General features: G+C 33.6%; 1 protein-coding gene across 1 annotated transcript in view; it reads right to left on the reverse strand.

The window, feature by feature from the left end:
* The window catches only part of LOC107581028 (receptor-type tyrosine-protein phosphatase zeta-like), a 36,155-nt gene that overhangs the window by 1,923 nt on the left and 22,207 nt on the right, over positions 1–12,025 (reverse strand). The window contains exons 9-29 of the mRNA XM_016266619.1: positions 10,654–10,838; positions 10,369–10,495; positions 8,501–8,556; positions 8,297–8,431; positions 7,775–7,978; positions 7,292–7,455; positions 6,686–6,821; positions 6,438–6,584; positions 6,264–6,357; positions 5,743–5,816; positions 5,533–5,661; positions 5,298–5,447; positions 3,921–4,055; positions 3,468–3,602; positions 2,916–3,079; positions 2,310–2,445; positions 2,062–2,208; positions 1,888–1,981; positions 1,367–1,440; positions 1,157–1,285; positions 922–1,071 (exon numbers count right to left, since the gene is read on the reverse strand). Of these exons, the coding sequence (XP_016122105.1) occupies positions 922–1,071; positions 1,157–1,285; positions 1,367–1,440; positions 1,888–1,981; positions 2,062–2,208; positions 2,310–2,445; positions 2,916–3,079; positions 3,468–3,602; positions 3,921–4,055; positions 5,298–5,447; positions 5,533–5,661; positions 5,743–5,816; positions 6,264–6,357; positions 6,438–6,584; positions 6,686–6,821; positions 7,292–7,455; positions 7,775–7,978; positions 8,297–8,431; positions 8,501–8,556; positions 10,369–10,495; positions 10,654–10,838 (2,765 nt within the window). The remainder of the gene's footprint in view (positions 1–921; positions 1,072–1,156; positions 1,286–1,366; positions 1,441–1,887; positions 1,982–2,061; positions 2,209–2,309; positions 2,446–2,915; positions 3,080–3,467; positions 3,603–3,920; positions 4,056–5,297; positions 5,448–5,532; positions 5,662–5,742; positions 5,817–6,263; positions 6,358–6,437; positions 6,585–6,685; positions 6,822–7,291; positions 7,456–7,774; positions 7,979–8,296; positions 8,432–8,500; positions 8,557–10,368; positions 10,496–10,653; positions 10,839–12,025) is intronic.

Genomic DNA, 12,025 nt, shown 5'->3' on the forward strand with positions numbered 1-12,025 from the left:
AATGTGAAAATTTTAAATTTGCTTTGTTTTTAATGTCACAAAAACATCAAAATCAACAAAAATATATACTTTTACATAAAAAATGTAAAGCCTATCTTAGTGCCACTAACAAGCTTTTCTGTTTATTTTACATTTACATATTAAATGACATTATACATTATTACACAGTGATATTTTAATACCGGTAATACTAATTATTATGAATTTATAATATTCTAATTTAATAATATTATAAAGAATAGTTATAACAATATTATAAATTAATATTTTACAGTATTATAAATTGCCATTGCTGTAATGTGTCCAGATGTTTTAAATTTCACATAATTTTCCAAGTGATTCTCATTAGTATTTCATTATTGTGACATAGTAAAAAATTACTGTAATTAAAAATTTCTATTTAAACTAAAGGCAGTACAACTACTACTACTATTTATTTATTTTGACTGATTATTTTACATTTACATATTAAATAATATAACTTTGAACATTAATAGTATTGTAAATAATAATTATAAATAACATACATTTTTTTTACAATATTATAAATTGTCATGTGTACTGTAATGTGTCAAGACGTTCTTGAGCATTCTTGAACGTACAGTGATTCACATTACTGTAATATAGTAAAAACTACTGTAATCAAATATTTTTATTTAAAATAAAGGCAGTGCAACACCCACTGCCATTTATTTATTTACTTTCCTGTATTGAGTTGTAAAATACGTTTAATTATCATGAAAATAATATCACAATAAAAATAATATCAGAATGAAAAAAAATTCAAACGGCACTAAAATATGTCAATACATAAATTTTTATGCTCTATGCATAAATGTTCTTGACAGGTTTTGTGAGGTTTACCCAGAGCAGCTGCAAATACTGAGTTCTGGCTACATAAATGAAATCAGTTTTATTCACCTTCAGGGCCTCCAAAATGAAGTCCTGTACCACGAGTGACTCCTCATTGGTCAGGCACAGTTTGTCCTCACCCCTGAAGGTCACAGTGAAGGTCTCGCAGCTGATTGGCTGATCTTTAGTGGGCCAGTACACACACTCTCCCTCTCTGCTCTGTGACGGTCAGAAACGACAGGCCTCAGTTATTACATACGGATGTGTGCAGAAGTTTAAAGGTGTTTGTATGCGTGTGACTCACGGCGCTCTGTGTATCTGGCAGAGAAACTATGATCTGTGCATTGTGATCCCAGATCATCCTCCAAAAGTCCTGTATGGTGTTTGGCAGAGGATTCTGGGTAACGATGAACTCGCTGCTCTGATAGTACCCCTGTAAAGGCCACAGACTCGTCGAATCACACCATATTACATACAGGAATCTAAACAGGAGCATCAAGAACAAGAGTCTCACCATTAAATAAGAGGCATTGATGTAGTCTGATGATTCTCCAGGTCCTGTAGACAGACTGACCCTTGACCTCTCCACTGAAGCACAGATGGAGCACATGTGAGGATAAAGATCAGCTACACTTTAAAAAGATCTACAATATATTCTGAATATAATTCTTGGAAGAAAACAGGTTACATTTGATATATTATTAATATGATATTTTAATAAATAATATAAATATTTATGATAAATACAATATTGATGAATATGTATAAACATTTGAATGTATATAAATAAAAAAATAACTGAATTTAATTGTTTAAAGAAAAACAGGTTACCTTTTCACTTTTTAATACATTTATGTATGCATATAAATAAATATGATGTATTAATAAATATTTCTAATTTATATTTAACATATTTATGCATATTAATTATATTTCAAATAAATAAAAATAATAAATTATTTAGGAATTAAAAACAGGTTACCCTTTCACTATATATATATAACGTATTTTTATTTTTTTATTGCACACACTCACCAGACATAAGACAAGACGCCCTGTGTTTAGATGCGTTGCACTCCTTCAAAGCCACTGTGTAATCGCTCTGTTTCGCACAGCTCTGACTGACCAGCTACAGGAACAAAAGGAAAGATCAATGAATTGCTCAGCGTAATAGTGATTAAGGTGAAATCACAAACCCAAGGGTCTCACCTTAAACTGTTTCTCCAGGCGGGTCTTTCCTGTAGGTCCCGGTGTGAGGAGATCAGACACATACGTGTGAATGTGACTGGCGGAGACCAGGGTCTCTTTACTCCTGATGGCCTCCACTAGAGCATCATGGATGAAGACGTACTGCTCCTGCTCGCACACACACACACAAGTATGATGGATATTTCATGCTGCGTGTGACGTGACATAACCTAAGAAGGTATGGTTTGAAATAATATATGTTGCCGAACCTCAGTCTGCACCAGGTAATTCCTCTGGGTACGAATGTGTTTGAGGAATCCCATGATGTTCACTGTACTTTCCTCCTTTATCTGCTTCAACATGCTGTCGATCACAATGTAGGTTCCTGTTCTTCCCACACCGGCACTGCAAATCACACATTCAAACATCTTGATGTCCGTCACCGACTGTTATCAACTCTTACTTCTATTCAAGTCAGTCTTTATTTATAAAGTGCTATATATACACTACTATTTCAGCAGTAAAGCAGCTCAAAAATAAGAATAGTGCCCTTATTCAACTCAATTTGATTCAGTGTTGATAAAAACTAGTTTTTCTAACTTTTTTTCTCAGAATTCTAAATTAAAAACTCGCAATTAATTTTTTTTCTCTTTTATTCCATTGCAGAAACAAGCTTCCATAAATAAGTGTCAATGTTCCAGAGTTCATCAGTTATGAAACTAAGTTGAATCAGCTATAAGCAGCCAGTTTGACAGAAGACAATATTGTCATTTTCCAGCTCAATGTAGCAGTTCTCATCCAATAGTGCCAGTGCAGTGACCATACTAACTTCACCATAATAATTTGATGCTTAATAAGTTAACACTGATGTCTACCTGCAGTGCACCACCACAGGCCCCATATCAGCCGTCCTGGCCTGCGAGGACGCCCGCACAAACGACAGCAGGGGCAGAGTGTATTCTGGGACGCCCATGTCGGGCCACTGAGTGTAATGAAAATGAAGCACCGTCCTCTCCTGACTGCGACCCTTCTGTGAGCCCTGACGGGCGAAAAGACAGCGAGAAGTGTCTAAGAACATTTTGCTAACATTCCCATTATTAACACATTATTACTGAATGTTCTCTGAACATTCAAAACGTCAAGTTTTTTTAAATGTTTTAAAAACTTTGTTTTGATTAGAAACATTAAAGGAACATTCCGTTCTCTGAACATTCTGAAATTAGTGACATTAAAAAAAACGTTAGATGAACATCCAACTAAACCATTTCAGAAATAAAACTTTCCATAAACGATGCATAAATAACTTTTTTTTATGCTAATGTTTTCAGAATAATAGTTTGCTCATAACTTTGAGATACCTTTGCCAGAACCTTGTTAGCTGGAAATATCCTGAAGGGTTTCTGGTGACGTATGTCGTAGTTACTGACCTTCTTGACGTTAACGTTCCTCAAGGTGATCGTCCTCTGTGTGTAGTAGGCAAGAGTTTTGGTGCTCTTCAGCGTGACTAGGAAGCATCCATAGTCTTCCTGATTCTCCAAGGGCCAATACTGATCACATTTTCTCTGTTTGATTCACACACACCATGTATATATGGTTAGGAATCTAACCAGACCATGATTAGTTGTTTTATATTTGCCTTTATTTCATTACACTCTCAAAAATAAAGGTTCTTTTTTGGCATTGATGGTTCCATGAAAAAGCTTTAACATCCATGGAACCTTTCAATGTTCTTTATAGTGGGGAAAAAATGGTTCTTTTAAAAACTGTTCACTGAAAGGTTGTTTGGGAACCAAAATGGTTCTTCTATGGGATCACTGCAAAAAAAAACTTTTGGAAGCTTTATTTTTAAAGATCTAATCTAAGAGTGATAACGGCATTACCCGGCCCTTCTCCACCAGGTTAGTGATCATGACAATCACACCCACGTTCTGCTCCCATATCATCCTCCAGAAGTCTTCCAGACTGCCCTTCAGCGGACCCTGGGCGGCTATATATGCTTTCGGCTGATTGTAGCCCTAAAGAGAATCATTACAATCAGACCATGTTAATTTCTACCAACACTCGTGACAAACCAATAAATAAACCAAATATCTGCTCATTCTGAGACCGCATCGGCTGAGAACCGCATCCACTTTACTGGCTAAAAGAAGTGTCACCTTATACTTATGTTCAGTGTTGGGGAAAGTTACTTTTAAAAGTAAATGCATAACAATATTGCGTTACTCCATAAAAAAGTAATTAATTAGGTTACTTAGCTACTTTTTATGGAAAGTAATGCGTTACGTTACTTTTGCGTTACTTTTTAAATCTGGACAGGGCTTGCTTGTTTGTTTTTAAAATAAAAAAGTTCTATTTTTGGCAAATATAAAAGCTTTTTCACACCAATGAATAAGCCTCAGGCTGAAGGGAAAGTACATTTACGTCCGTACAGTAGAATGCAGAAGAAGACATTTCAACACACTTCAGCAATAAAAAAATACAATAATTTGTGCTTATTAGTATGGTTGAACTGGATCATCGAAGGTCAGAAGCAAAGACATTGGTTAATAAAATGAGATTAAATACATGAAGGATATTTGTGTTGTTTAACATTTAATTATGGCAGGTTTGCGTCATATTCATTTTGAGGAATACTGAATCTGTGGGGTTTTTTTTTTTTGTGAGTGAGATGAATTAATGCATATTCATATTTATTTTAGAAATACAGTAACATCTTCTGATTTCTCAACATGAGGACAGGACAGCTGTCAATCAAAAATTGGGGAAACAAGTAACTTGCGTTACTTATTTGAAAAAGTAACTCCGATATTCTCTTGTAAATTATAAAGTAATGTGTTACTTTACTAGTTACTTTAAAAAAGTAATCTGATTACGTAACTCGGGTTACTTGTAATGCGTTACCCCCCAACACTGCTTATGTTTCTTTCTCTTTTTTTCTGTGTGTGTGTGTGTGTGAATAAATTACAATTTAACATATATTCACATAGAAAACATTTCCTGTATTGAGTTGTAAAATGTTTAATTATCATAAAAATAACATCACAATGAAAAAAAAATCAAATGACACTAAAATATGTCAATAAATTCATTTTTATGCAGTATATATATATATATATATATTCTGTAAATATATATAATCCTGTTGATTGTGGGGTGAAATATTACCCAAGCATGTTCTTGACAGGTTTTGTGAGATTCACCCTGAGCAGCTGCAAATACTAAGTTCTGGCTTTATAAATGAAATAAGTTTTATTCACCTTCAGGGCCTCCAAAATGAAGTCCTGTACCACGAGTGACTCCTCATTGGTCAGGCACAGTTTGTCCTCACCCCTGAAGGTCACAGTGAAGGTCTCGCAGCTGATTGGCTGATCTTTAGTGGGCCAGTACACACACTCTCCCTCTCTGCTCTGTGACGGTCAGAAACGACAGGCCTCAGTTATTACATACGGATGTGTGCAGAAGTTTAAAGGTGTTTGTATGCGTGTGACTCACGGCGCTCTGTGTATCTGGCAGAGAAACTATGATCTGTGCATTGTGATCCCAGATCATCCTCCAAAAGTCCTGTATGGTGTTTGGCAGAGGATTCTGGGTAACGATGAACTCGCTGCTCTGATGGTACCCCTGTAAAGGCCACAGACTCGTCGAATCACACCATATTACATACAGGAATCTAAACAGGAGCATCAAGAACAAGAGTCTCACCATTAAATAAGAGGCATTGATGTAGTCTGATGATTCTCCAGGTCCTGTAGACAGACTGACCCTTGACCTCTCCACTGAAGCACAGATGGAGCACATGTGAGGATAAAGATCAGCTACACTTTAAAAAGATCTACAATATATTCTGAATATAATTCTTGGAAGAAAACAGGTTACATTTGATATATTATTAATATGATATTTTAATAAATAATATAAATATTTATGATAAATACAATATTGATGAATATGTATAAACATTTGAATGTATATAAATAAAAAAATAACTGAATTTAATTGTTTAAAGAAAAACAGGTTACCTTTTCACTTTTTAATACATTTATGTATGCATATAAATAAATATGATGTATTAATAAATATTTCTAATTTATATTTAACATATTTATGCATATTAATTATATTTCAAATAAATAAAAATAATAAATTATTTAGGAAATAAAAACAGGTTACCCTTTCACTATATATATATAACGTATTTTTATTTTTTTATTGCACACACTCACCAGACATAAGACAAGACGCCCTGTGTTTAGATGCGTTGCACTCCTTCAAAGCCACTGTGTAATCGCTCTGTTTCGCACAGCTCTGACTGACCAGCTACAGGAACAAAAGGAAAGATCAATGAATTGCTCAGCGTAATAGTGATTAAGGTGAAATCACAAACCCTAGGGTCTCACCTTAAACTGTTTCTCCAGGCGGGTCTTTCCTGTAGGTCCTGGTGTGAGGAGATCAGACACGTATGTGTGAATGTGACTGGATGAGACCAGAGTCTCTTTACTCCTGATGGCCTCCACTAGAGCATCATGGATGAAGACGTACTGCTCCTGCTCGCACACACACACACAAGTATGATGGATATTTCATGCTGCGTGTGACGTGACATAACCTAAGAAGGTATGGTTTGAAATAATATATGTTGCCGAACCTCAGTCTGCACCAGGTAATTCCTCTGGGTACGAATGTGTTTGAGGAATCCCATGATGTTCACTGTACTTTCCTCCTTTATCTGCTTCAACATGCTGTCGATCACAATGTAGGTTCCTGTTCTTCCCACACCGGCACTGCAAATCACACATTCAAACATCTTGATGTCCGTCACCGACTGTTATCAACTCTTACTTCTATTCAAGTCAGTCTTTATTTATAAAGTGCTATATATACACTACTATTTCAGCAGTAAAGCAGCTCAAAAATAAGAATAGTGCCCTTATTCAACTCAATTTGATTCAGTGTTGATAAAAACTAGTTTTTCTAACTTTTTTTCTCAGAATTCTAAATTAAAAACTCGCAATTAATTTTTTTTCTCTTTTATTCCATTGCAGAAACAAGCTTCCATAAATAAGTGTCAATGTTCCAGAGTTCATCAGTTATGAAACTAAGTTGAATCAGCTATAAGCAGCCAGTTTGACAGAAGACAATATTGTCATTTTCCAGCTCAATGTAGCAGTTCTCATCCAATAGTGCCAGTGCAGTGACCATACTAACTTCACCATAATAATTTGATGCTTAATAAGTTAACACTGATGTCTACCTGCAGTGCACCACCACAGGCCCCATATCAGCCGTCCTGGCCTGCGAGGACGCCCGCACAAACGACAGCAGGGGCAGAGTGTATTCTGGGACGCCCATGTCGGGCCACTGAGTGTAATGAAAATGAAGCACCGTCCTCTCCTGACTGCGACCCTTCTGTGAGCCCTGACGGGCGAAAAGACAGCGAGAAGTGTCTAAGAACATTTTGCTAACATTCCCATTATTAACACATTATTACTGAATGTTCTCTGAACATTCAAAACGTCAAGTTTTTTTAAATGTTTTAAAAACTTTGTTTTGATTAGAAACATTAAAGGAACATTCCGTTCTCTGAACATTCTGAAATTAGTGACATTAAAAAAAACGTTAGATGAACATCCAACTAAACCATTTCAGAAATAAAACTTTCCATAAACGATGCATAAATAACTTTTTTTTATGCTAATGTTTTCAGAATAATAGTTTGCTCATAACTTTGAGATACCTTTGCCAGAACCTTGTTAGCTGGAAATATCCTGAAGGGTTTCTGGTGACGTATGTCGTAGTTACTGACCTTCTTGACGTTAACGTTCCTCAAGGTGATCGTCCTCTGTGTGTAGTAGGCAAGAGTTTTGGTGCTCTTCAGCGTGACTAGGAAGCATCCATAGTCTTCCTGATTCTCCAAGGGCCAATACTGATCACATTTTCTCTGTTTGATTCACACACACCATGTATATATGGTTAGGAATCTAACCAGACCATGATTAGTTGTTTTATATTTGCCTTTATTTCATTACACTCTCAAAAATAAAGGTTCTTTTTTGGCATTGATGGTTCCATGAAAAAGCTTTAACATCCATGGAACCTTTCAATGTTCTTTATAGTGGGAAAAAAATGGTTCTTTTAAAAACTGTTCACTGAAAGGTTGTTTGGGAACCAAAATGGTTCTTCTATGGGATCACTGCAAAAAAAAACTTTTGGAAGCTTTATTTTTAAAGATCTAATCTAAGAGTGATAACGGCATTACCCGGCCCTTCTCCACCAGGTTAGTGATCATGACAATCACACCCACGTTCTGCTCCCATATCATCCTCCAGAAGTCTTCCAGACTGCCCTTCAGCGGACCCTGGGCGGCTATATATGCTTTCGGCTGATTGTAGCCCTAAAGAGAATCATTACAATCAGACCATGTTAATTTCTACCAACACTCGTGACAAACCAATAAATAAACCAAATATCTGCTCATTCTGAGACCGCATCGGCTGAGAACCGCATCCACTTTACTGGCTAAAAGAAGTGTCACCTTATACTTATGTTCAGTGTTGGGGAAAGTTACTTTTAAAAGTAAATGCATAACAATATTGCGTTACTCCATAAAAAAGTAATTAATTAGGTTACTTAGCTACTTTTTATGGAAAGTAATGCGTTACGTTACTTTTGCGTTACTTTTTAAATCTGGACAGGGCTTGCTTGTTTGTTTTTAAAATAAAAAAGTTCTATTTTTGGCAAATATAAAAGCTTTTTCACACCAATGAATAAGCCTCAGGCTGAAGGGAAAGTACATTTTTTACGTCCGTACAGTAGAATGCAGAAGAAGACATTTCAACACACTTCAGCAATAAAAAAATACAATAATTTGTGCTTATTAGTATGGTTGAACTGGATCATCGAAGGTCAGAAGCAAAGACATTGGTTAATAAAATGAGATTAAATACATGAAGGATATTTGTGTTGTTTAACATTTAATTATGGCAGGTTTGCGTCATATTCATTTTGAGGAATACTGAATCTGTGGGGTTTTTTTTTTTTGTGAGTGAGATGAATTAATGCATATTCATATTTATTTTAGAAATACAGTAACATCTTCTGATTTCTCAACATGAGGACAGGACAGCTGTCAATCAAAAATTGGGGAAACAAGTAACTTGCGTTACTTATTTGAAAAAGTAACTCCGATATTCTCTTGTAAATTATAAAGTAATGTGTTACTTTACTAGTTACTTTAAAAAAGTAATCTGATTACGTAACTCGGGTTACTTGTAATGCGTTACCCCCCAACACTGCTTATGTTTCTTTCTCTTTTTTTCTGTGTGTGTGTGTGTGTGAATAAATTACAATTTAACATATATTCACATAGAAAACAGTTATTTTAAATTGTAATAATATTTCACTATATTACTTATTTTGCTGTATTTTTGATCAAATAAATGCAGCCTCGGTGAGCAGAAGAGACTTTAAAACATTAAAATCTTACCGACCCCAAACGTTTGAATTATAGTGTATATACAGTATATTGGCGTGGTAACATATTGCAAAAACATTTTCATCATTACAGCATTTAAAATTGAGTGTAGAATACTTACATTCACATAGTTGGCATTAATGTAGTCCCCGGACTTCACCCTGATTTAAAATGAAAATGGCCTTAAGACAAATCTAATGTTTTGCCTTAAACACACTGAAAGGAACGTTCCTGGTGAATAACACACACACACACACACACACACACACACACACAATCTGTGTCATATTTTACCCCAAAATAAGAAATTTTGATTATAAAAAATTATAAAAAAAATGAATCAAATTTCCTGACATTTAAGCACATAATAATAATTGTTATTATTATTATTCATTCCAGTACATTGTATAGAGTGTAAAGTTTTTTTTATTATTTATATATAAATTCAGTAAAACAAATACTACATAATAATAATTGATATAATAATAATAATAATTATTATTATTATTATTACAGTACATTATAACTAGACAGTTGTTTTTTAAATAATAATAAATAAATTCAGTAAAACAAACTATTGTTTTTCATGCTTATTTAAGGCACATTTGCAAAGTACAATTATAACATGTTATTATTAATAATACATATAATGTTTTTCATTATGGTAATAATACAAGATTATTAATATAGATTATTAATATAGATCTTTTCCTCATTCTTGTTATTGTAAATGTGCTTAACTGTAAAGGAAAAACTTTTCTTTAAAATAAAAAATATTATATATATTATTAGGTTTAGTTTGTTGTAAAATATGACATTTCTTGATATTTTTGTGAGTTTTTCCAGTTTTTGTTTACCAGGGCCTTCGAGAGGCATGTCCACAATAACCTGGTCACTCATTTTTCCAGTCAAGCCATTGGTGCACAGCGCCACCACCTGGACAACATAGCTACTGTTCGCCAGCAGATGATGGATAATGGCCCCCTGGAAAAACAAGATAATACTATACCATAACACCTGTTTCTAACCATCAGGACTAGTGTAACCTTGAACTATCAGCTATCAGTGAAATATCCCTACTGTACTTCACTCAACACAGTTATATTAATCATGGCTCAAGTGGATGGTCTAAAAGCGCTCACCACATCCTGGTCTCCGTCTGTGAGATACTGTTGTTTTGGCGGGTCTTTGCCCTGCAGTCTCTGGTAAGTGACAGAGTAGCGCTCAATGGTGGTGTCATAGACGGCCCGCGGCCTTTCCCACGTCACCACCATACCAGTGTAGTTCTGAGAGTCGGCCTGCAAGTTCTGCGGTTCAGAGCTGCACACTAAACACAGAAAGAGCTTCACATTACTGTTAAAACTGAGTTAGTCTGTGCAGTTTCATTACAATAATAGAATCTTTAAAAATTTATAATATAAAAAGTAATAAACAAATACAATTCATAAACATTATAGTTGCATTTTGTAAAATCAAAAAAAATATATATAATATAATATTATTTAATAATATTAAATAAGAAAAATTATAAAAACATTTTTTAAATGAATATAAAATATACACAAATGTTTTACATTTTATAAATTAAAAAAATAATGATATTTTTAAAAAGTATTTATATACATTTTATTTATTTAATAAAACATAAAAATATTAAGATGATGCATGTTGTAAAAACTGATTAAAGATTATAGTTACATTTTGACAAAATATTTTCAAAATAATATTAAATCAAAATAAAATCTATACAAATTTTCATTTTTTTCATAAAATATAAATAGGATCACTTAAAATATAATCAATAAACATAAAATATTCTGATTAAAGATTATAGTTACATTTTGACAAAATATTTTCAAAATAATATTAAATCAAAATAAAATCTATACAAATTTTCATTTTTTCATAAAATATAAATAGGATCACTTAAAATATAATCAATAAAGGTAAAATATTTAAAGGTAAATAATTTAATAAAAATGTATTAAAAATTATAGATACATTTTTGACAAAATGTTTTCAAAATAATATAAAATGAAATAAAAAACTAATTTTTTTCATAAAACATAAATAGGATCACTGAAAATATAATCAATAAACATAAAATATTTAAAGAACATTAAAAAAATATTAAATTCTTTAAAAAGTATAGCTACATTTAGTTTTTTTTATTTATTTAATTAAAAAATTGAGTCATTTTTACCCTAATTTCTTGGAGGGAAAGCAAGATTAAGCAATAAGATACTAGACAGTTTGTTATATTGTGAATATTCAGATGGAGAGCCTGAGAGAATATTGTTATTGCAAAACAGTTTGTTCTAATAAGGAGCTGTAACTTCAGTCGAATAGCAATAACTTACAAACCTGCTTCTAAATCAACTCTGTTTGAAACGGAATTGGTGCGTTTGTTTTCTTGGGAATATGCCAAAGTGGGGTTACCTAGCAACACACAATCGCTGCAGAGTTTTAAAAAGCGCAGCGCATGTGTGTCCACGGTCAGAGGAGGAGGAGACG

The sequence above is a fragment of the Sinocyclocheilus grahami genome, unplaced genomic scaffold (assembly GCF_001515645.1).
Source record: "Sinocyclocheilus grahami isolate Dianchi unplaced genomic scaffold, SAMN03320097.WGS_v1.1 scaffold33.1, whole genome shotgun sequence".
Classification (NCBI taxonomy): Eukaryota; Metazoa; Chordata; class Actinopteri; order Cypriniformes; family Cyprinidae; genus Sinocyclocheilus; species Sinocyclocheilus grahami.